A 25,718-nucleotide genomic window follows, 5' to 3' on the forward strand; every position below is an offset into this window, starting at 1 on the left:
ACCATGTCAAAAAGAAGGAAAAAACACTTAAAGATTTACTGAAATATCTGACTACAGTTAGGATTTTGAAAGCTGTTTAAGCAGAGAAGATAGGAAATTGATTGTGACTAGGAAACAATTTGCAAGTGTCTTAACATTGAATCCCATCTCTGGTTTTACATTATCAATTAAACAGAAACAGATTGATAAGGAACTGGCCTTTCAGCCTCCTTTACCCAAGTGAGGGAAGTTAAGTCTACATTTCCACCACTGAGCACAATACAAATGTTCTTCACTTCTGGAGAAACTGTTTGAAAATGCTGAGATAGCACAGCAGCCATACCAACAGCAGCTGTTGGTTCAATAAGCAGTTTCATTCTTTCCCACACCAGCTGGGTTGCATGCTGTTGGTACAAAGCAGTAAGAGTTAGTGAATGAGAGAAGAGGGGAGAGTCTGCTTCTTGGTATTTTATAAGGCCCAGATGAAGTTAAAAGCCCAGTCTGTTCATTTTTACTGCTCTTACTATGTGTTTGACAATGGAGCAGGGCTTTCCCCCACCCCCCACTTCTGTCTTTTAATTTTTCTACTGTTCAGAGTAGTTATTCTATAATATCCAGGGCATCCTCCCATATGTCATGAAGGTCGTCTACACAAAGCCCTGTCACTCGGTTGCTAGGAAGTGACACCATTTGCAGTTTCCTTGACTGTCAGAACCTCACCTTAATTTCATCCTCTGTGACAGTGAAGACATCATCCACAAGGTCCCTTATAATAGGCCAGGTGTTTAAGCCAATGCTAGATTTGACACCATCTGCTACAGTTTCTGGAGGATGAACGTTGGGAGTCAGCTCCCCTTTCAGCTTGGACTGATAGCAGTCATCTGCATTTAGGGGTTCAGCAGCATACACCTTCACACTAGGTCTTAGCGCCTGGGAAGAGGAACAGTAGACTTCTTAAAGCTAGCCACAACATTTGCTTGCGATAGAATAGGAAGTGGAGACAACACTTTCTGTTTTTGTTTTGGGGCCACACCGAGAGGTGTTAAGGGATCACACCTGGGAGGGCTCAGACTGCCTGTATAGACCCTAGGTCAGTCACGTGCAAGGCAGTAACCCTGCCCACTGTTGCATTGCTTCGAACCAGGTAACATATTTCTTCCTTCTTAATAGGTGATAGAACCTTCAAGCACTTTAAATTGTATACCTAATGCTTCCCTTCGGTTGCCTACTATTATATCTGTTTCTGTGGAAAAGGGTATATTTGAAAAGAATATCGCCTGGTTTGCATAGTAGGTGAGAATTTAAAGAAAGGATGGATTGGAGAGTTTAAAGCTTTCTGTGCCTACAGTTACAGTGTTAAGAAAAGGGTTGTGGGGCTGGAGCAATAACACCAGCGGGTAGGGTGTTTTCCTTGCATGAGGCTGACCCGGGTTTGATTCCCAGCATCTCGTGGTCCCCCAAGCACTGTCAGTAATTCCTGAGTGCATGGATCAGGAGTAACCTGTGCATCGCTGGGTGTGACCCAAAAAGCCAAAAAAAGAAAAGGAAAAGGGTCATGAGGTCCAGAGAGTAACCATAGTGGATCAGGCACTTGCCTTGCATGCAGCTGACCCAAGTTCGATCCCTGGTACCACATATTGGCTCCAGTGCCACCAGAAGTGATCTCTGGTTATAGAGCCAGGAGTGAGCCCTGACCACTGCTGGGTATGACACAGAACAGCAAAAGGCATGGTGCGGGGGGGTTGGGGGGGTTCCACCCCAAATGCCAGGGGATGAATGAAAAAAGTGTCAATATGAGGGAAATGAGGGTGCTAGAGAAGCAGCCTCAGTATACTATGATGTAAAATAAAATGTTTTATTCTCAAAATGAGACTTTCTCCAAAAGTTTTCTCACCTTAATTGTAATTGCTATTCCGGCAACCATTCCTCCTCCTCCTACAGGTACCACCAATGCATCTACCAAGGGAACCTTTAGTTAGAAAAATAAATTATTATTAGCCAGTTTTATATAAATAATAAAACAATTGATCCTAGAGCTAGCCACCAGTTTTATCAGTTGCTAAATAAGAACTATAGGAGTCAGCAATAGTATGCAGCTGACCTGAGTTCAATCCCTGGCATCCCATATGGTCCCCTGAGCCTGCCGGGAGTGATTCCCAAGTGCAGAACCAGTAATAACCCCTGAGCACCATCAGGTGTGACCCCCAAATTTTAAAAATAAGAATTATAACTAGGCTTTTTACCTGGTTCAGCACTTCCAAAGCAATTGTCCCTTGCCCAGCTATCACTGCAGGCTCCTGATTGGGATGTATCATGATGCCTTCTGTTTCTTCCATAATTCTTTTGGTAACATTTTCCCTGGACTGAAAAAATTACCAGCTTAAAGGTTAGCAAATTAAATTCAGTCATTAACACTTTATTAGTCATTTTCTGTTTTTATTTGGGCCACTGTCTGGTAGTGTGGCCTTATTCCACTTTGCTTAGGTACCATATGTTGTGCTGGGGAACTAACCCAGTTCAACTGCATATAAGGCAAGTGCCTCAAAGGACCTAAGGCAAGTATGCCCTGTGCATAGCTGAGTATGGACCAGAAGCAATGCTGTTTTATTTTGGTTTTGGTCTATACTCAGCTATGCACAGGGTATACTTGGCTCTGCTGGCTCTGCTCAGGCCTGTCCTGGAGGGCTTGCAGAGCCCTTAGGGTGCCAGGGTTAGCTGCATGCACTCTGTCTGCTGTACTATCTCCAGCCGCATCTCTCAGATTTTGTTCAGGTATGGGAAATAGTCCCTGTTCAGGGGCGGAATGGTAGTAAGGTAGGTAGGAAGCTTGCCTTCCCATGTGGCTGAACCAGGTTTAATTCCTGGAAACCCATGTGGTCCCAAATATTCTTCCAGGAGTGCAGAGCCAGAGGTAAATCCTGAGCAGCGTCAGTTGTGACTCAAACCCTCTACTCTGAGACAGAAAAATGGGTCTGGGCTCACAGTACAGGGGCTAGAGCATTTGCCTTCCAAGTGGTGGACCCAGGTTTGATCCTCTGCATCTGATAGGGTTCCCTAGCACTGCCAGAAGTAACCAGTGAGCATTGCCAGATGTGACCCAAAAAGCCAAAAAAGAAAATGGGTCTGAAGGCCACAGTACTGTAGCCTAGCTTAGCTTGCACGTTTTAAATCCCTTTAGTTCAAATCCCAAGTGCCCCATAGGGGTGAAGCACAGTCTAGGCAGATCTGTTTGAGCTTGGTAGCTGTACTACCTGTCCCTGCCACTATAGCAAGGAGTGTTAACACCACAGAGGAGTGCAACCCTGGTTAACACTACCACTTAAAACGATGTACAATGATTGGTGGTGGGAGGTGTGCACTGGTGGAGGGAATGGTGTTGGCTCATTGTGTGACTGAAACCCAATCATGAACAGCTTAATGGTCATGGTCTATCTTGTGGATATTCAATAAAAATTTAAAAACAAAAACCCCTAATAAATGACCTGCAGTGGACCAGAGTGATAATACAGCAGATATGTTGCTTCTGTTCCACCGGGCTGACCAGGGTTCAATTCCTGGCATCCTCTGTGGTCCCCAAAACCAAAAATAATAAGATGCAAGCACCATGTACAACCCCTGGTAAGCACCACAACCATAATTTGCCTCAGCTAAATTCTAGTCCTGGCAGGTCAGTGTGTGAACCCACAGCCTGATGGCTGAAACCCTAATAAACACCGGAACTAAATATGAGCACTATGGCCAGCCAGTGCTCGAAACAACAAAATAGGCTCACTTTGGTGATGCTGGGGCTAGAACTGTAGCTGCACACATGCCAACCTAAAAAATTCGATAAAGGGTGTCGAGCTGGAAATGTAGCTCTTTTTGGTAGAGCATTTGCCTTGTTACGGCCCTGAATGTTATTCCCAGCACCAAATGATAGCCCTGAGCATAGGAGGAGGTAGCCCAAAAATAAATGTCTTGGCCCCGAGTAAAATGGCCTGAGCACATACTTTTCTGGAGCATGTTCACCCAATTCTCAGCTTCCATGGACCTGCCTCACAACACTGCTAGGTGTCACCCCTCCCAATTTTTTTGGGGGGTGGAGAGTAAAAGTTGCCATTTACTGAAATAGGGAAGATTAGAAGATGAGCATTACTGGGGAATAAGGTCAGGAGTTCGGTTTTACTTGTGCGTGGCGCTGGGGATTGAACCTAGTACCTCTCACATGCAAGGGTGCAAGGCAAGTGATATACCACTGAGCCACATCCCTGACCAGGAGTTTGGTTTTAGATACTAAACAAGATGGCAATTACGATACTCAAGTGAGAGACTTAAGCTAAAAAGTTTCACGTGGCATATTGTTAGGTTTGAATTAAATACTGCTCTCCTCACCTCATCACTTTGTTCACTGTAGGCTATGAAGGCTCCATAGGCTTGTATTGCCAGCTTTTTACAATTGGGAGCTGTCAGGGGCACCACAATATAAGCAGGAATCCCTGGGAAGGAGAAACATGATTAGCACAAGTAAGGAGAATTTATGATCGAAAACTCTGTTCAGTTGCCTGTAATGAATGATACAGAAGTTTATTTGCCATGGCTATTGTTACTCACTGAAAGTATTTTCCCACTCCTTGGCTCAACCTACCCATAATTTCTGAGAAATCAAGTACCTTCCAACTTGGCAGCATAAGCAAGAGCCTGGCCATGGTTTCCACTACTGTGAGTAACAACGGCTTTGGGCTTCTCTTCTGAAGTGGCAGAAACCAAAATTCTGATAGCATTCAGGGCACCACGAATCTGAAAAAGGGATGGTGAATTCATGCACTTAAATTTCTATGTTTTGTATTTGGACCACACAGGTGGTGCTCAGGGCTTATTCCTCACTCTGCACTCAGGGATCACTCTTGTCAGGGCTAAGAGCCATCTGGAGTTCTAGGGATTGAACCCAGGTCAGCCATGTTTAAGGCAAGCTCTCTGCCTTCTGTACCTTCCAGCCTCTCCCCCAAGGAATTTAAGTTTCTCCTCAAAAAGATCAAGGAACTTTTCTACATTTTCCAATTCTAGTTTTGGGTGTTTTTCCCCCATTTCTTTTCGGCCACTCCCGGTGGTGTTTAGGGCTTGCTCCTGGCTCTGCATTCAGGAATCACTCCTGAGAGACACGGGACTGAATGGGGTGCTGGGGATTGAATTTAGGTTGACTCAAGGCAAACCTCCAGCCCCTCCTGTTTTTGTTTTTGGTTTTTGGTTTTTTGGCTGGCTCTGGACTCAGAAATTTTTGTGGCGGTGTTCAGGGGACCATATGGGATTGCAGGGGTCAAACCCAGGTCTGCTACATGCAAGGCCTTACTCACTGTACTATTGCCCCAGCCCAGCTCTTTGTTTGTTTTTGTCTGGGGACTATACCCAGCAGCACTCAGGGCTGATTCCTGGTTCTGTGCTCAGGGATCATTCCTTGGGGTGTTCGAGGACTGTATGGGGTACAGGAATTGAACCCAGGTGAGTTGTGTGTGAAACAAGCTCCTTATGTATTATACTGTCTCTGATTCGTATCACTAAATCTGACTGATTTTTACTTTTTCATAAATTTGGGGTTTTGGAGTTCACCTTACAGTTTTCATTAGCTACTCCTTGCCCTGTGTTCAGGAATTACTCCTGGCAAGATTTGGGATACCATATGCAGTGTCAGGAACTGGGGTTGGCCACATTCAAGGCACATGCCTTCACCTCATCTCTGACCCTGATTTTATTCTTTAAATATCACTTGTCTATCTTCTATTTTGGTGAAGCCACATTTTTCTACTTATCAAATCTCAACTGATTCTGTGTGAAAGATCATTGTCATCTAATATTTTCACTAGACTATAAAGGTTATCTTTTTCTTGGCGGGGGGGAGCGAGGGGGTTGTTTCACACCCACTGCACTGATGCTGCATGGGAAATCCTGATGTTTGGCGAATCATATGCAGTGTTTAGGATTGAATTGGGGGATATGTCATATGCAAGAGAGATCCCCTAACTCCCATATTCTGTCCAGCACCTGACTGCTTATTTTTTTATTTTTATTTATTTTTTTTTACACAAAAGTCCTCCTGGGGGTCTATTCCACTGAGAAAGTGACATTTTACACACGAAATCATGGACAGACAGATGGGTGGCAGCAGGTCACGGAGCTTCCTTATGTTTTTAAAGATGAAGCACAAACTATAAGCTGAAACCCTTCTGGGGGAGAGAAGGGGCCTGGGCCCAGATACATATGCAGCATGACATGTATCCTATCACTGACTTTCTCACTGTACTGCATCTCTCTGGCCCAAGTTACACAGCATTTCTAAAAGGGATCAAATTATAGTGGTTTGCTACATTAAAATCTTTCTAGTTCCCTTCCTACCAGGTTAGGTCACCTTTTAAGCATGCGGGTACCTTTATCTGTAGGGTTTTTTTTTTTTTTTGGTGGGGGGTAACACACTCAGTGATGCTTAGGGGCATCTCCTGACTTTGTGCCCAGGGGTTGGCCCCAACTGTGCTTGGGGCTCAAACTTGGGTCTCTTGCAATCAAAACATCACTGTCTGTTGACCCATCTCTCCAGTCCAACACGCTTTTAGGGTTGGACGGACGGAATGGGCAATACCCATAGTGCTTGGAGGATTTGGTGTTGGGGATTAAGCCCAGGATAATGCACTAACATCCCTCTGAGCCATCTCTCAGGTCCCTAAGATCCACTCCCTGATTTGGCTAAAAGTACTCATCCTCTGAAAGTTGGTTTTGACTTTTTGAGCTCCACCTGGTGGTACCCAGGGGACAACTTTCAGCTCAGTGATGGGTGTGGGGGCACTTCCAGCAGTGTTCGGGTAAGTGCTAGAGATTGAACTCTGTGCTCCTGCATGCCAAGCATGACTCTAGCACTTTGAGCTGTCTCCCACTTCTGCATCTGTACCAGTTGGATCAAACAGTACTTGGTTCGACTTTATGGATCTTATTGACAAAATTAGTCTCTTTAATCCCCTCAAACAAAAGATATAAAATATTAATATTTTATATCTTTTTGTTGAGGGGACATGCCACATCTGATGGTGCTTGGGGTGCTCCTCGTAATGCTTGGGACTGTGTGGTACTGGGAGTCCAGCATACAAAGCATGTACTCAGGGCATTTCTCTGTCTATATCCCCTTTCATCATGAGACACTTCTCACCAACCTGTTTCTTTTTGCTTTGGGGTTTTGGGGATACGCCCAATAGTACACGAGGGGTTAGTCCTAGCGGTACCTGACGGCTGGGGGAGTGGGGACCATATACAGTGCTGGGGAGTGGTGGACCAAGGTCTGCTACATATAATGCAAGTGCCCCCTGTACTATTTCTCCAGTCCCTAAAAAAAGTATCTTAAAGGTCAATTAAGAGTTAGAAAATCCAGTAGTGCCTCTTGGTTGTTCTCAGCGGACCATATGTGGTGCCAGGGAACAAACACAGGTTGGCTGCTTACAAAGCAAGGCAAGGCAAACTTACTTTACCCTCTATACTACCTCTCTGACCCTTAAACTGGTTTTATACAGAGTAATCACTCCCATTTTGTCTTTAATAGACCAGGCTGATACCTTTATCTCATTAGTTATCTTTAGTCACTACAAGGTACCGTTTCAAATAGCTTGTCTTTCTTTGATAATTGTATGATTACCCTAATGAAAAGAAATTTTGAGATTGTCTTAAAGTGGCTCAATAATACTATAATGTTTCCTTGATCAAAGGAAATGTTCTATAGTCCCTTTTCAGCATAAAAGGTAATAATTTACTTCTACCTACTTCACTGGGTAGACAGGTGGATCAAATAACTTTATACATAACATATTTTAGAAGGCAAAAATGTACCATCAAAAGGGGTTGGTTGTTACCTTAAAAGATCCTGTTTTCTGGAAGAGTTCACATTTGAAGAAAAGATTGCGCCCTGTTACTTGATTCAAAATGGAGCTTGTTAACACTGGTGTGAGGTGGACAAAATCTTGAATGTTGATAAGAGCTTTTTCGACATCAGCAAAGGAGATGCAGTACTGAGGATTCATGGTTCTGAAACCCAGGAATAAGGAAGGGGATCAAAGCAAAACCCGAGACAGTGTATTAATTGGAAAAGATTTTGAAAATGCAAATCATAAGATATACAACACTGGCCTGCATTTCAGCAGACCATATGTGGTGCCAGGGACCAAACACGGGTTGGTTGCTTATAAGGCAAGGCAAGCGTGTTCTCTCTTGAACATATACCTCTATGTCTCTTTACTTGAGAGAGAGAGAGAGAGAGAGAGAGAGAGAGAGAGAGAGAGAGAGAGAGAGGTTTGTTTTTCAAGTCCGTGTTCGTGTTCTCCCTTGAGCATGTATCTCACTTGCTCACTTGCTTGTCTATTTCCACTCTGTGTTCTCTCTGAACACACTTCTGGGGCCAGAGTGATAGTACAACAAGGTAAGGCATTTGCCCTACACACGGATGACCCAGGTTCAATCCTCAGCATCCCATATAGTCCCCTGAGCATCACCAGAAGTAATTTCTGAGTACAGAGCCAGGAGTAACCTCTGAGCATTGTCGGGTATGACCCAAAAAGACAAAAACAAAACAAAAAACAACTTCTCTCTCCTCACATCTTTCTAAGTAATTTTCAATAAAAACTATATTGCAAGGATCAGAGCAATAGTGCAGCAGGTAGGGCTCTTGCCTTGCATGCAGCTGACCTAGGTTTAACCTCTGGTACCACATATGGTCCCCTGAACCCGCCAGAAGTGATCCCCAAATGAAGAGCCAGAAGTAAGCCCTATTGTAAGCACCCCCTGCCCCCAAAGACTGAAACAATGGTGAACTTTAGTGTCAACTATGGACTTGAGATGGTTCATAATCATAATATGGTATGGGTGTGTGGGCACATCAGTTGAATCTGTACCTGTTCATCAACTTGACTGTGAACCTTCACCTTCTCTAGGAAAAAAATTGCTTTGTGTGTTGTGTTGTTTTTAGTGAAGCAAAATAGTTTTGTTTGTTTGGGGGCTATACAGGTGCTCAGGGCTTACGTTCTTCTGCCTCTGCATTCAGGGATCATACAGGCAGTACTTAGGTCTTAGTTCTGGCTCTGTGTTCAGGGATCAGTCCTGCAGAGTTTGTGGGACAACACGGAATCAAACCTGGGTCGACAGGATTCAAGGGAAGTTCCCTACCTGCTGCACTACCATTCCATAATTGTTGTATTCAGTAACTCCTATATATCTCCATTTTTCTCTGTTTCTTTTTATGGTAGTACTGGAAACCATACCCAGGACTTCATCTATGCAAAATGGTTGACTTCATTCTCAATTTTTTTGGCCATACCCAGTGGTGTAAAAATCATTCTTGGAAGGCTCTGGAGACCATATGGAGTGCTGGGGATTGAACCTGCATTGGCCACATGCAACTTACTACCCTTTTTACTGTTGCTCCAGTCCCAAGTATTTGACTTATTCTTGTTGGAGAGCACTGGGTTGTCTTTGCTGCTCCTGCAGGGAGCTTAAGGTCTATTGAGCCATTCCTACAACAGAGCAACTGAGGCACAACTAGTAATCCTATATTGCTTTTCTCTTTCCTTTATGTCATTTGTATGGGGCTTATTTAGCAATAAGCTTTCTGTATACACACAGGAAGACAGTTGATGCTATGCTATGTAACATGGAAGTTAACTGACTCAAAAATAATATTTACTTCTAGGCATCTGTATTTACTTGACTTAAGCCTCAGCTGCCCTTAGTTCGTAGCACTCTAAAAGCAGGGTCCTGATGAGAGACTGATGGATCCAGGGCAAGCTGTGAGCTACCCTGGAATGGAAATGGGCCCAGCTAAGCGCCATAATACTTAACTATAAGTTAAGAGCACAGTCATGGACAAACTCTGTCATGACCCAAAAGAGGTAACTGAATAAGGACCCTGCTGGGATTAGGAAGACTAACCTGGTTTGAGGACTGTGGTCTGGAATATATAGAGAGATGTCCTTGGGAAGAACCAAACTTTAAACTTAATATATCTCTTACTGTGCTCATACAAAATGGCATTGCTAGAAATATTATAAGAAGTAAATTTACTATGACTATTTAAGTGGATTACTAGCTGAGGAAAGAAGAAAGCAACACACCCTAAATGGAATCCTGCTCTTGAGCGAAATCTCCTAGTAATCTGAGTAATCTCTTCAGATGAGATTTTGTCCTTGAGTTAATTTACTGGAGGAATGGTTTTACCTCTCTTTGTTGATTTGTTAATGTTCAACCCCACCTTTGTATCCCCACCCTACATGATTTCTATATAAACTATGCTAAAAGGGACTGGGGAGGTCAGGTCAGATGGTTAGAAGTCAAAGGGTAAGAAGGTTGGGAGAAGTCAGAAGAGTACAAGGTTGCCAAGGTTGCAAGGTCATTAGGGTCACAGGGTTAGAAGAGGTCAGAAGAAGAAACCAGAGACTGAAGAAGACAACGGCAGGAGACAGAAAGTGTGAGACAGAGCACAACAGCATGGATACAAGACAGAGGACTTCAGAGCATAATGCCAAGGTTAGAAGTAGAAGAGTGAAGTTAGAAAAGGACAGACTACAAAGACTGGAGAGACTGAGACCAGAAATGGAGACCAGAGGAGAGACTACAGAGATGAGAGTCAGAGACTAGACAGACAGAAAAGCGCACAACGGCACACACAGAAGCAGAGCACAAAGGAAGAAGATAGAGAGCACAACAACAAAGAGAAGACAAGAAGACAAGGAGGAAAAATGAGACTTTGGAGATTTTGAGGTCTGTGAGGAGACTAGGATGATGGAACTCTGATGACCGAGACTATGGCTGTAACAGACGACTACAACTGCGCCGGAAAAGGAGAGATCAGACAACGCGGTGGGGGGGGGGAGAGGAATATGTCCATCGCCCATCCTTCACCCATCCTCCCTGAAGAGCCTAGGGAGTCTGCTCCCAGCCCACGGAGTGCCGCCTCCACATCCTGCCTGTGCCCGGCCTGCGAGCGGGCCAACCTTCGCCACAGCCTACTGTTTTTTTTCCCCACCGTTTCTTATTTCTTATGTATCCTGTGTTGAGTTGAGTTGTGTGAAAACTCAACAATCTAAGCAGTATCTCAGCCCCCATTTTTTATTACTTACATTGTAGTATTTCTTTCTTTCTCTTGGGTTTTGGGGCCACACTCAGTGGTATGCATGGACTATTCCTGGATCTGTGCTCACAGGGATGACTCCTATAATGCTTGGAGGACCATACACAGTGCCAAGGATTGCAAGATTGAACAGTGGTTAGCCAGGTACAAGTCCCTATGCTCACCGTCACTAGCTCCATTATTTAATTTAATTTATTTTATTTATTTATTTATTTATTGCTTTTTGGGTCACACCTGACAATGCACAGTAACTCCTGGCTCTGCACTCAGGAGTTACTCCTGGCAGTGCTCAGAGGACCATATGGGATGCTGGGAATTGAACCCGGGTCAGCCACGTGCAAGGCAAACGCCCTACCCCCCTACCCGCTGCGCTATCTCTCCAGCTCCTGCTCCATTATTTAAAAAAAATTATTTGTTGTTGTTACTGTTTTGGTGCCACACCCAGGAATGATCATGGATTACCCCTGACTTTGCACTCAGAAATTACTTTTGGAGGTGCTCAGAGTACCATCTGGGATTCCAAGAATTAAACCTGGGTGGCCACATGCAGGTGCCCTAAACCACTGTATATTACCCTGGAAATATTTTTTCTTTTATTTTTGCTTTTGAGATCATACCCAGCAATACTCAGGGGTTCCTCCTAGATCTGCACTAAGGAATTACTCCTGGAGGTGCACAGGAGACCATGTGGTTGTCAGAGATCAAACCTGGTTGGTTGCCTGCAAGGCAAGTGCCCTACCATCTTTTTCTTTTTTTTTTCATTTTTTATAATTTTATTTATTGAATCCCCGTGAGAGCAGTTATAAAGCTTTTGGGTCTAAGTCTCAGTCATACAATGAAACACCCGTACCTTCACCAGTGCCCATTCTCCACCCCCAACAACCCCAGTATACCCCCATCCCACACCCTCCCCCCTACCTGTGGGGCAGATGATTTCCATATTACTCTCTCTCTCTACTTTGATCACATTCAATATTTTGACACCAGACCCACCATTATTATTTGAGATTTTACCCCAACACTCAGATCTGCTGAAAAAGCAACCATAGACAATTTGTTTTCTATTACTGGTTATGAATAACATATGATGTCATGTGGCTGCAGTAGTGACCGTGCAATTTTGAAATTCCAAAATTTTAACAATTAAATCTGGAGGGATTTCTGCCAAAACCTGCTGGGTTCCGAGATTTGTTCCTGAGTCTCTGGGATCATGGCTCTTAAGCAGCTTGATCAGGAGCCAGAAAGGCCATTCGTGGGCGATGACTTGGGGTCTCATTGGGGTGGGGAAGACAGGACCGGCTCCACCCCCATCCCGTGAGGCCCAACATGTCTCGTCACTGTGGGCCCAAACCTGACTGTCCAGTGGCCTCTGGAGGATAATGGCCACCGAACCGCCAGGGGGAAGCAGGTGGAGTGACAACACCCTTTCCCCCCTAGTGTGGCCCGGTGATAGTAACCTACTGTGTGGTCCAGATGCATTTCTGCCAAAAGCCGCTGGGTTTTGAGATTTGTTTCTGAGTCTCTGGGTTCATGGCCATTAAGCAGCTTGATCAGGAGCCAGAGAGGCCATTCGTGGGCGATAACTTGAGGTCTCGTTGGGGTGGGGAGGAAAGGACCGACTCCACCCCCATTCCGTGAGGTCCAAAAAGTTTCATCACTGTGGGCCCAAGTCTGACTGTCCAATGGCCTCTGGAGGATGACGGCCATCGAGCTGCCAAGGGGAAGCAGACGAGTGACAAAACCCTTTCCCCCCTGGGGTGGCCCGGCGACAGTAACCTACTGTGGGGTCCAGACACATTTCTGCCAAAAGACTCTGGGTTTCAAGATTTGTTTCTGAATCTCTGGGATCATGGCTGTTAAGCAGCTTGATCAGGAGCCAGAGAGGCCGTTCGTGGGCGATGAGTTGGGGTCTCGTTGGGGTGGGGAGGACAGGACTGGCTCCACCCCCATCCTGTGAGGCCCTATGTGTCTCGTCACTGTGGGCCCAAACCTAACTGTCCAGTGGCCTCTGGAGGATGGTGGCCATTAGGCCACCAGGGGGAACAGACCAAGGCACGAAACCTATTCCTACCTGGGTTGGCCCAGCACCAGTAATCTACTGCAGGGACCAGACACATTTCTGCTAAAAGCCACTGGGTTTCAAGATTTGTTTCTGAGTTTCTGGGATCATGGCCATTAAGCAGTTCAATCAGGAACCAGAGAGGCCATGCCTCCAATTATATAGCTGAGCCAGAGGTGGTTTGTTTCTTTTGTTTCAGAGGTGGTGTATGTGGGTGTGTTTCCCACATACCTAACTTTTGGCCGTTTACTTTCTTGGTAAACTTTGCCCCAAGTTTTTGGGGTCTGGCCAAAGGCACAGCAGCAAGTTTGGTGTATCTGGAAGTCTGAAGGTGCCATCAGGCTGCTGATGCACTCGCTTCACAGGTACAGATAGACCTGCTGGTGGCACCATACCCCCTGTATTATCTCTTTACTCCCATATTTTTATTTACTTCTTTATTTAGGTTTTGAGGCCACTCCTGGTGGTACTCATCACTCACTACTAGTTCTGTGTTCAGGAATCACTCCTGGTAGAGATTAGTGGTGCATATGTGTGCTCGGGATAGAACCTGCATTGGGTACATGCAAGGTAATGTCCACTGTACTCTCTCTCTCTGGGTCGCCCATTATTATTATTTTGGTTTTGGAGCCACACCCAGTGGTGCTCATGGTCTGCTCCAGACTCTGCTCATAGATCACTCCAGGCTGCTTGAGGGACCATATGGGGTTCCAGGCACTGGATCTGGGTCAGTTGTGTGCAAGGCAAGTGCCTTACCCGTTGTACTCTCTCCCTACCCCATTATTTTTATTATAGTACTTAAACATTTCTCTTTGTTATTAGTTTTTATGTGGCTGTACTCTGCTGCCGTACTGTACATGTGGCTTTTTGTCTACATAGCAGGGATATACTGGTGGTGCTCATGAGCTACTCCCAGTTCGATGCTCAGGAAATCATGTGGTGAGACTGAATTCAGGCCTCCTGCATGCAAAGTATGAACCTAGCCTCTCTCTCGCTCTCTCCTTCTCCCTCACTCTCTCTCTTTCTCATCCAGCAACAGAAAAAATATATCCATATATTTTATTTTTCCACGGGGCCTCTGATGGGGTCACATCCAGCAATGCTCAGAGTTTACTCCTGGCTCTGCACTCAGGAATTATTCCTGACAGTGTTCAGGGAACCGTATGGGTTGCCAGGTATTGAACCTAGGTCAGTCATGTGCAAGACAAAGCTCCATATTTTCCAATTTAATTTTTCTGGTTTTTGTTTTGGGGCCACACCCGGTGGTGCTCAGGCCTTACTCCTGGTTCTGTACTCAGTGGTCACTCATTGTGGTGTTAGCAGGACCATATGGGGTGCTGAGGATCAAACCCAGGTCAGCTGTGTACAAAGCAAACACCCTACCTGCTGTACTATATTGCTCCAGCCCAATTTGTATTGCTCCTACAAATTTACAATTTACATATTTTTGGGGGGGACACACCTGACTATACTCGGGTTACTCCTGAAGGTGCTTAGGGGACCACATGGGAAGGTGCTTAGGGGACAGAACTCAGGTCGGCTTTGTGTAAGGTGTGTCTCCTAATCACTGAAATATCTCTCTGGTCCCCATTTTTATTTTGGGGGCCACACCTGTGTGTGCTCAGGCTTACTCTTGGTATTGTTCTCAGGAATCACTCAAGGTGGTGCATGGGATACCATGCTGGGTACACAAGGCAAGTGGACTGCTGAACTCTCTAGCTCCCTCCAGTAATATTTCTTTTGGGGAGGCCATATCCAGTGGTACTCGGGGCTTACTCCTGTCTCTGTACTCAGGGTTCACTCCTGGTGGGCTCAGGGGACCATATGAGGTGCCCAGATGATCAAACCCAGATCAACCATGTGCAAGGCAAGTGTCTTACCCACTGTACTATCAGTCCAGTCCCTCTGATAACTTTTTCAATGATTTCATAGTAGTGTATGTGAATTTTCTACATCCTGAATTCATTTATGTACTTTTAGCAAAATCACCAAATTTAGTTTAAAATTAGTATAAAGTTGTGCATAGTAATATGTGTCATTTTATTCATATTATTCATTTATATGTAGTATTCATTTATACACCACACTGAACACCTTCTATATATTGAACTCTAATTAGGCCAAAATGATTGTACATTGGGTAGGGTATTTGCCTTCCAAGTGGTGGACCCTGGTTTGATCTCTGGCATCCCATATGGTTCCCTAAACACAGCTAGGTGTAGTTCCTGAGTGCAAAGCCAGGAATAACTCCTGAGCATTGCTGGGTATGGCCCCCAAACAAACAAAAACCCCAAAACTCTTTGGTGTAACTACATACTGTTAGAAAAATAGACTTAAGGCTGGAGAGTACAGAAAGTAAGGTGTTTGCCTTGCATGTAGCTAACTCTGGTTCAATCCCCAACACCACTTATGTATGGTCCCCCTGACAAGTGACCTCTGAGACTAAATCAAGAGTAAGTAAGCCCTGAGCACTGCTAGGTGTGAACCAATTCCTCCCCCCACCCTGCCTCACCGCTCTCTTCACTTCCCCAAAATAGGCTTGTGGCTAGAGATAGGTCAATGGGCTCAGTGTATGCTTTGCATGCAGTCTTGGTTTGATCCTTACCACTGCATGTAGTTCCAGAGCACTGCTAGGAGAAACTCCAAAACACAGAATCAAAAATAGCCAAGAGAACTTCAGAGTGAGGCCCCAGATCCAAAAGAAACATTTATTCTGCCTTCATAGTTTGGTTGAGAGTTGTGTAATATGTAATAAACAATTCAAAATATGTTTGCAAATGTTGACAGATGACTTTGGGTAATTGTTACGATTTCCTATACTTATATAGGAGACCTAAGGATGGTCTAAGGTGTAGGAAGGACCCCAGGGGTGTCAGGGGCTACTCCCAGCTGGATGCTTGTGGGTGGACCTTGGTGGTTATATGATAGGGGATCCAACCAGAGCTCAGGCATGCAAGGCACAACCTCCAGCCCATCAACTATCTCACCAGTAGCAAAAGTATCTTTTCAATTTATTGAATCACCATGATATCCAAAGTTATTCATGATTGAAACCAGTAGTAAAACCTGAATAGGAGGATGAACAAGCAGAACAGAGGGAAAAGTGTTTCAGGTAGAGTTACTATACATTTTGTTGCCGTTGTTCATTTATTACTGGGTGCACACCTAGCAGTGCTCGGGGCTTATTCCTGGCTCGTGTTTCTGGCCCTATGCTCAGGGATGACATATGGTGGTGCTCAGACATATGTGGTGCTGGGGGATGGAAACTCAGATTTGACATGTCCAAGGTAAGCACCACCGTACTCCCTTTAGTCCCAAAACTAACACATATGTATGTTTTAAGGAGAAGGCTTTAAATGTTTCAGGTAGACACACTAACACTTTGAAGGCTTTCAAGAGAAAAAATCTTGGAATATTCCAGAAACTTGTGTGACAGGGCCAGAGAAATAGTACAGTGGGTAGTGCACTTGCATTGCATGTTCCTGACCAGGGTTCAATCCCCAGCATCCCACATGGTCCCTTGAGCACTATCAGGAATAATTCCTGAGTGCAGAGCCAGGAGTAACTTCTGTGCATTGCCAATTATGGCCCCAAAACGAAGTCAATGTGTGTAAAAATAGCGATGAAATGAGAGTTGATACAAGAGTGAAGTTGGCAGGTTCCAGATTATTCAGGGACCATGACTAATACATTTTTTTTTGTCATATCCATCTGTGTTGTGGGGGGCAGGGGCTGGAGTGATAGTATAGTGGGTAGGACATTTGCCTTGCATGTGGCTTACCAGGGTTCAATCCCCAACATCCCATATGGTCCCTTGGGAATTATTCCTGAGTGCAGAGCCAGGAATAACCCACACCATTGGCCTGGGTGGTAAAGGTAAAGGTGGTAAAGGCCCTCCCGTTGATCATCGATTTGCTCGAGCGGGCCCAGTAACGTCTCCATCGGAGACTTTGTTGTTACTGTGTCTGGCATATCGAATACTCTCGGTAGCTTGCCGGGCTCTCCGAGAGGGGCGGAGGAATCGAACTCGGGTCGGCCATGTTGGCTGCTTAGTAAGGCGAACGACCTACCGCTGTGCTATTGCTTGGCCTGGGTATGACCAAAAAAAAAAATACCCCCCAAAACCTCAAAAAACCCACAACACCCCCTCCCCCACCCCCGCCCCTGCACAAACAAACCAGCTGTATTTAGTGGCTACTTTCAGTTCTGTGCTCAAGGGAGTCCTAGTGTTGCTGCAGGACACTGTGGTGCCAGGTAGTAAACCCCCAAAATGTGCATCTAGCACTCTGTACTCTGTCTGGCTCATGGTCTTTTTTGAGGTTATGTGTGTGGTGCTTTGGGGTACATTCATCGGTGCTCAGGGGCTATTCCCAGTTCTGTGCTCAAGGGAGTCCTAGTGTTGCTGCAGGACACTGTGGTGCCAGGTAGTAAACCCTCAAAATGTGCATCTAGCACTCTGTACTGTCTGGCTCATGGTCTTTTTTGAGGTTATGTGTGTGGTGCTTTGGGGTACATTCATCGGTGCTCAGGGGCTATTCCCAGTTCTGTGCTCGGCAGTGACCCCACGTGGTGTTTGGGGGAATCGTATGTTCTGGCAGGTATTTAATGATTGCGTGCAAGGTGAATTCCCTGCCTCCAGTACTATCTTCCTGGACTTTGGTGTTTTTTTTTTTCCTTAAAAGCAATGGACAGGCCAGAGAGGTAGGACATGGATTAATGCCTTATTATTTCACAAGCCAACCCTAGTTTGATCCTCAGAACAACATAAGGTTCCTCAAGTAGCCCAAGGAGTGATCCCAAAGCATAGTGGATTGCACCCTCCCTTCCTCTGCCAGCACCCCCCCCCTCCGACTAAAAAGTAAATGACATGTTAGAACCATATTTTCAGAAAACCACTCTGGTTATGTTGTGGTGAATGAAAAAGAAACAGCAAACAGGGATCTAATTAAGTACTGAAGTTTCAAGGTTTCCATTACATATGCAAAGAAAAGTGCACTCAGATTTTGGGTCACACTTAGCTGTGCTCGAGTTTACTCCTGGCTGTCCTCTGTGACCACAAAAGGCGATTCTCTAGGGACCATACATTGGTGCTGGAGATCTAATTGGGGTTGGCTTCCTGCAAGGCAAGCACCCTTAACTCCTATTTTTTTCTTTAGTCCCATGTTATTGAGCTTTCTGTCTGGTTGTGACAGCCCAGATTATGTATGGGGGAATATAGGAGGAAAATGAGGAATATATGAAACTCAGAGACTTTGTAAGCAGTAACAGTCTGACTTGTAAAAAAGAATCTAAAATTGTTGAGTTTACCAAAATATTAGAATTATTTCCTTGGTTATTTTTTGGTGGAGAATATCAGCTGTGCTCGGGGTTTACTGTTGGCTCTGTGTTCAGGGATTACTGGTGATGTTGGGGATCAAACCAGGTAAGCTGCATACAAGGTACATGCAGGAAACCTATCCAATTTCCCTGATTCTTTCTTGATTGCATCATAAAAGCTAAAAGGTTAAGGATAATTATAAAATACAAGGACTGATAACAAAAAACTTGAAGTACCATAGTCGTACTGACATGAAAATCAGCAGGGGCTTGGGTAGGAAAGTGGAGGTAGAAAAGATACATTTTGGGGGTGGGAGAGAGAGTATAAACATTAAGGTTTTTTGCCTTGTATGCTGCTGACCCTAGTTTGAATCCCTGGCATCAAATAGTCCCCTGAGCATTGCCAGAAGTGACTGAGAGCAGAGAGGTGAGATTAGCCCCTGAACACTGCCATATGAGGCCCAAATACCAAACAAAAAATGCAAAACTCAAATGGCCAACCTTAAAAGATGCTCAGTAGTTATCACTAATGATTAGCCAAGATGCAAATCAAAAAAATCACAATGACAGGTCTGACACATGCTTTGCATATATGAGGGCCAAACCGCTCCCGCCCCCCCACCCCCGAAACCAAAACATACTCTCCTTATACTTATTAGGTTTACTGCTATTTAAAATAGTTTGGCAGTGACGGGAGAGGGGGGGTGGGAGTGGGAAGGGAGGATGAAGAGATAGAGTAAGGTACTTACCTTGTCCATAGCCAAACTGAATTCAATCTTTGGCACCCCAAATGGTCCCAAGCCTACCAGGAGTGATTCCCTGAGCACAGAGCCAGAAATAAGCTCTGAGCGTCGCGATGTGTGGCCCTCTCAACACACATAAAAAGTTTTGGAAGGGATGTAGAGAAATCATAATGAACCTTTGTCAACCTTTGTGCATTTATACAGGAAAAGTAAAATGGTAGTTACTATTTTGGGGAGTGGGACAGGGAGGCCAAACCCAGCTGTGCTCGGGGATTACTCCTGGCTCTGTGTTCAGGGATCACTCCTGGAGTGGATCAGGGATTAAACCTGGGTTGATGCATGTAAGGCAAGCACCCTACCTGCTGTGCTCTCTCCAGATCTAATGTAGTTACTATTGAAAACTGTATGGAAGTTCCTCAAAAAAAAATTAAATTAAATCTAGAATTACAAAGTATGCCAGCAATTCCAGTTTTGGATTACACACCCTTGCGAGTTGAGTCTCAAAGATGTATTTGAATATTATGAACACAGCATTATTTACAATAGCCAAAAGGTGGAAGCAATTGAAGGAATTATTGACAGATAAATGGATAAAGAAAATGTACACACACAATGGATATTATTCAGCTTAAAGGTAAAGGAAATTCTGTTATGTACAAGAATAAAGAGGATATTCTTCTTTTGTTTTGTTTCTGGGCCATACATTGCAGTGCTCAGGACATACTTCTGGTGATACTGGGGATCAAACTTAGAACTTCCACATGTAAAGCAAGTGTTCCAGCCCTCTGAGCCATCTCTCTGGCCCTTCCATGCTCTTCAGCAATATTTTCCAACCAGGAGCCATATGACCCTCCTGTGGGCCTCAGGGTATTCCAAGAGGACCAGAAATGAAAATTGGGAGCGGGGTGAGGGGGAATGGGGGATGGTGATGGTACAAGATAAGGAAGTCAACCAGTGAAAGAGGGGGCTCATAGGAGTAAAAAAGGTTGTAAGGGGACCACAGTCCTGCTCTAGAGGATATTAGGCTAAATGATCTAAGCCAATCAAACACACACACACACAAAACCCACATGGTTTTACTTATGTTGCCAGGAGCAGACAGAAATGGAAGTTGCTTGATGAGCAGTTTTAGTTTTGCAAGAATTCTAGAGATTAGTTATATAACGATATGAATGTACTTAACACCATTAGACAGCACTTAAATCTCAGTAAATTAAAAAGTATTAATGCTATTTATGACTCTGTGTGCAGATGATTTGTTTTTTGGACCACACCCAGCAATGCTCAGGGGTTACTCCTGGCTTTGCGCTCAGGAATTACTTTTGATTGTGCTTCGGTGCCATATGGTATGCTGGGGATCAAAGCCGGGTCAGCTGTGCAAGATAAGGCCTTATCTGTTATATTATGCTTCCAGTCCAGTGTATAGTTTTTTGGTTTTTTTTGGGGGGTGTGTGAAGTGCAGTTGGATGGGAAGAGCACAACTTTCAATACTCAGGGACCACACCTGGTTCTGTGCTCAGGGATCACTTCTGGCTCTATGGTCAGAGGTTACACCAGGCAATGCTCAGGGGATCATAAGCAATCCTGGGATTTGAACCGTTGTTGCAAGGCAAATAAAGGCAAGTAACTTAACCTCAGGGGCTATTCCTGGCTCTGTGATCAGGAATGACTCCTGGCAATGCTCAGGGGATCATCTGTGATGCGGGAAGCCAAACAATTGTGCATTCAAGGCAATGCCAGTACTTAACCCCTGTACTATCTCTCTGGCCCCTGTATCTTTATTTTTAATGTGGTGTCAGGGATTAAATCCAGGGCTTGCAGATGCAAAACATGTATGTTCCTGGTCCCATTACATTATATGCTACATGTATTTTACTACTATTGAAAAAAAGATATTAGGTCCGGAGGTGTATTATTTGTGGGAGAGAGTATATCTTGCAAATGTAAGATCTGGGTTCAATTTTCGGCACTGTAAAATAACAATAAATAAATAAAAACACACCAAATTGAATGAGTATAGAGATTATAATTAGGACCATTGATTACAAGAGACAGAACCCCAACTTGAACTGGTTTAGGCACAAGATGAGGTTGATGAAATTCACTGGCTCATGGTATCCAAGGACAGATGACCCACAAAAATGGCAGGAATATGGAGCTTCAAGGAAAAATTAGAACCAGTAACTTGAGTTTCCAGGATTCTCTCTTTTTTCACCTCTGCTGCTTTCTGCATGTCGACTTCAATTTTTTCATTGCAGACCAGTTGGTTCCACATGACAGGACAGGTGGCTGTTGACAGCTCCTGTATTTTACATTTTTATGATTTCTACAGTGGAGAAGGATTTTCTCAGTTTTAGTTAAAAAAAAAAAACAACTGATGGGTCCCTGCTGGCTTAGGACCAGTGGGCACTTATGAGGACATTTAAGACAATAATATGCAACAGTCAGAAGTTTTTACAGAAATATGAAGAATGATTTCTATAACAATATTAATTATGCACATTTAAAACACATACATATATAAAACAATACCGTAACATTTTTCAAGGTTACATGTATCTTTAAGGAGAGAAACACTGGAGAAGAGGCTACCATTCCACCAGCTGAGCTACTGAAAGGACAGAGCAGGAACAGGAATGAAGGGAAACAAGGTAAACTGAGAAAGGTCTCTGATGACAGTGTGAATCAAACAGTATCACTGCCTTAAATCCAGCAGAGAATGAAAGACAGAAGCAAATATAGTGTAAGAAAAGAGAAATAAGTAAAAAAGAAAACAGAAAGTAGGAGAGATGGCTCAAAGGGCTGGAGCAAAGGGTTTGCAAGCAAGAGCCTTGGGTTTGATCCCTGGCACTACTTGGTTGCCTGAGCTGCCAGGTTTGGCTCCCCTCTAAGACAAAAAACAAAAAACAAAACCACACAAACCAACCAGGGACTGGAGTGATGGTACAGTGGGTAGGGTGCTTGACTTGCAGGCAGTCAACCTGGATTTGATCCCTGGCACCCCATATGGTCCCTGAGTAATTCCTGAGTGCAGGCAAGAGAAAGGCCTGAACACTGCTGAATATGGCCCCCAAATAAAAAATAATTCTGTCACCCCCCAAAAAAGAAATCCCAAAAACCTGACAAACAAAAGTAACAAAAAACCTGAAATAGATTTTTTTTTCTGTTTTTATAGCTAAATACTTTGGAGAGTAAAAGGAGAGAATGTTGAGATTAAGAATTCCATAGCTCTCCACTATATGATACATATCCTGATACAAGAGTGAATGGAGGGAAGGTAGGAGAAAGAGGTGTCAAGGGTATCCCCTGGGTTTTGATTTAGATTTAATTTATTGATAAGCCAGGTGAAGGGACTAGAGAGATAGCACAGCTGGTAGGGAGCTTGCCTTACATGGGGCTGACCCAGGTTCAATTCCTACCATCCCACATGGTCCCTTGTGATCCACCAGGAGTAATTCCTTAGTGCAGAACCAGGAGTAACACCAGAGCATTGCTGGTGTGGCCACCAAACAAGAAAAAAAAGACAAGTGAAGTTAGTATACTAAGAGGAAGCCTGAGACTGATGAACTATGTTTGAATTACTTATGAGATCTCAAAAAAGGACATCCTTTAAGTTCTTTACGGCCAGAAATTTGTCTATTTTTCTTTATTTGGGTGAAGGGGTTTGGGCCAAACCCAGCAGAACCCAAGGGTCACTCCTGGTGGTGGCCAAAGGGCATATTTGTTGCCAGAGATCAAAGTGAGGTTGGCTATGTGGAAGGCAATTGCCTCAATCCTTGTACTTTCTCTTCTGGCCTTCAAATATGTCTATTTTAATGTCTTATTTCTGAATGATGAGTTCTTCATTTTATCTTGTTTTATTCTTTGTTCCCATTGCTGATTTTCTCTCTCTTTCAGTTTCCTTTTATCTTTTATTTCTACATTTGTTGTTTTGTGACTACTTATTTTAAAACATCTTTTTTTTTTCTTTTGGGTCACACCCAGCAGTGCACAGGGGTTACTCCTGGCTTTGCATTCAGGAGTTACTACTGGTGGTGCTCAGGGGACCATATGGAATGCTGGGAATCGAATCTGGGTTAGCCGCATACAAGGCAAATGCCCTATGGGCTGTGCTATCACTCTAGCCCCTATATTAAAACTTTTATTTATTTATTTTTTCTTTTTGGGTTACACCTGGCGATGCACAGGGGTTAATCCTGGCTCTTCACTCGGGAATTACTCCTGGTGGTGCTCCGGGGACCATATGGGATGCTGAGAATCGAACACGGGTCAGCCGCGTGCAAGGCAAACGCCCTTCCTGCTGTGCTATCGCTCCACCCCCCAAAAAGTTTTTTTTTTTTTAAAAAATTTGGAACCACACCTGGCAGTGGTCGGGACTTACTCCTGGCTCTGTGCTCAGGGATCACACCTGGATGGGCTCTGAGGACAATATGGGGAGCCAGGGATCAAACCTGGGTTGGCCATATGCAAGGCAAGTGCCTTGCTGGCTATGTTACGCCTCCAGCTTACTCTTTTTGTTGGGGGGGGGGTTGGGAGGGTAGTGGGGGGCACATCTGCTGGTACATAGGGATTATTTTGGGCTTTGCACTCAAGAATCACTTCTATCAGGCTTGGGGGACCATACTGGATGCTGGGGATAGAAACCAGGTTGGCTACATGCAAGGCAAGTATACTACCTGCTGTACTATCACTTTGACTCCATCCAGTCCCAAGCCTTTACCATCAAATCCAATCTCTTCAACAAAGAAAATGTATTTTGGGGGCAGTGACAGGATTTGACCCAAAGCTTCACTCAGGCAAGGCAGTGCTCTACCAGTGATGCACATACTCAGTCAAGAAATAATTTTGAAATAAAAGTGTTCTTCACACTTTTTCTATTTCTATTAAAATTACATATGCAATAAAACTGTGTTTTGCTTAGATAAGATAGATCCTATTATCCTATTCTATACACTGCTCTGCAACAGTCTTTAAAACAAAATTTTACAATACTTTTTGAAGATTTCCATGCCAATGCTTGTTTTCAGTCTAAAAGTCAGAAGGTTTTGTTGCAATACAGGTCTAGCATGCTATCTTTTCCTTACATTTACCTAGTATTTCCTGAGTCTTTCGGATCTGAGGGTTGAGTTTGTCTTAAAATTTTCTATCAGCTAAGAATAATTTTCTTTGAATTATTGCTCCTTCTCAGTCAGTTCTTGTCATCTTTTGAATTTCATCACCTTGTCATTTTACTTTACCATCTTTGAAAAAGAAAGCTTGTCTCCATTTTCAGTGTGAAAATGAATTATTTTTTTTAACATTTTCTCCCTCTGTTTCACGAAGACTGCCATTTGCTCTGATCAAATAATTTACTCTTCGTTTGAACTGTTAAATATTTGCATGTATCTGCTGACTTGCGTCTACATTTGCTTAACCTGCTGAAGTGTCTGTTACATAATAGGAACTAACCCAGCTGTCAGAGATTCTCAGAAACTTCTAGATCCAGACCAAGAAACTGATTAACTCCTCGATGGCGTATCGGTCCAGTAGACTCCCAACAAACTCAAGAGCAAAGGTGGGGGGGAGGCGACTTGGGGGAGGGAGCTTCGCCATATTTCTGAACAAGAACGGGGCATTATCTGACCGCTCCTAGGTTCCAGCAACATTTTATTTTTTGCTTTTTTGGGTCACACCCGGCGATGCCCAGGGTTCACTCCTGGCTCTGCGCTCAGGAATTACCCCTGGCGGTGCTCGGGGGACCATATGGGATGCTGGGAACCGGAACCCCGGTTCGACCGCGTGCAAGGCAAACGCCCTATTCACTGTGCTACAGCTCCAGCCCCCTCCAGCAACATTTCAAAGACGGAAGTAAATTCTCTAAGAACCCACGGTGACACAAAAATTCCCAGATCGATTTAGAATGCCTCCGGATTCACTTCCCACAACTCCTTCCCTTAGCAAAACTCATTTATAGCAGATGAAAAAGAAAAAGAAGCGAAGCCCGAGGGCGCAGTTTGCCAGAAGGGACTCGGATACTCGGGGACGTATCAGCTATGTCACTCGAGGCAACTGACGAAGGTTCGAGTATTCCTTTACTCCGCGGGGAAAAAGGGGGAACACAAAACTAGAACTGACAAGCTCTTTCGGCCCTCGCGGGGCAAGCCCCGGGCACGAGTCCGGCCGGTGGCGGATGACCCTGGCCTCAAAGACGGGAGGCCGGACCGTGGGGCGTCTCCGTTAAACCGAGCCTCCGACCTGCGCCAGAGTCCTCCGTGGCCACCACCACGGCGGCCACAACGGCCAACGCCGCGAACGCCCGCCTGCCCCGGCCAGGCCTCGCCTCACCTCACCTCTCGGCCGCCGAGCCTCCCGGTCCAGCCTCAGGCTCACCTTGCCCGACCACGCTCTGCGCACGCGCGGCGCCCGCCTCCGCCCGGCCTAGCGCACCGGCGCTTCGCGTCCGCCGGCGGCCGAACGTGCGTGCCGCGCGCGCTTTTCCTCCCAGCGCGGCCAC

General features: G+C 44.8%; 1 protein-coding gene across 3 annotated transcripts; it reads right to left on the reverse strand.

The window, feature by feature from the left end:
- Positions 1 to 17: 17 nt before the first annotated feature.
- SRR (serine racemase) lies at positions 18 to 25,708 on the reverse strand. Of its 3 annotated transcripts, none has more exons than XM_056127872.1 (8): positions 25,555 to 25,708; positions 7,842 to 8,013; positions 4,629 to 4,755; positions 4,351 to 4,454; positions 2,223 to 2,342; positions 1,874 to 1,948; positions 700 to 909; positions 18 to 383 (listed from the first exon to the last, which is right to left on the reverse strand). In XM_056127872.1, exons 2-8 carry the CDS (start codon positions 8,007 to 8,009, stop codon positions 168 to 170), a joined length of 1,020 nt encoding a protein of 339 aa, XP_055983847.1. In that variant the 5' UTR covers positions 8,010 to 8,013; positions 25,555 to 25,708; the 3' UTR covers positions 18 to 167. The 3 variants fall into 3 exon arrangements, with proteins under 3 accessions (XP_055983847.1, XP_055983846.1, XP_055983848.1); XM_056127871.1 differs by having other exon boundaries at positions 25,550 to 25,708; XM_056127873.1 differs by having other exon boundaries at positions 25,595 to 25,702.
- Between the last annotated feature and the right edge of the window lie 10 nt (positions 25,709 to 25,718).

This window comes from Sorex fumeus, unplaced genomic scaffold (genome assembly GCF_029834395.1).
Source record: "Sorex fumeus unplaced genomic scaffold, SorFum_2.1 ptg000063l, whole genome shotgun sequence".
Lineage (NCBI taxonomy): Eukaryota > Metazoa > Chordata > Mammalia > Eulipotyphla > Soricidae > Sorex > Sorex fumeus.

Coding starts and splice junctions, on each gene's coding strand:
- SRR (XM_056127872.1), bottom strand. CDS start 8,009: ATGAATCCTCAGTACTGCATCTCCTTTGCTGATGTCGAAAAAGCTCTT. Junction 1,949..2,222: donor CTTTGGAAGTGCTGAACCAG/GTAAAAAGCCTA, acceptor TTCTAACTAAAG/GTTCCCTTGGTAGATGCATT. Junction 910..1,873: donor GAATAGCAATTACAATTAAG/GTGAGAAAACTT, acceptor TCCTCTTCCCAG/GCGCTAAGACCTAGTGTGAA.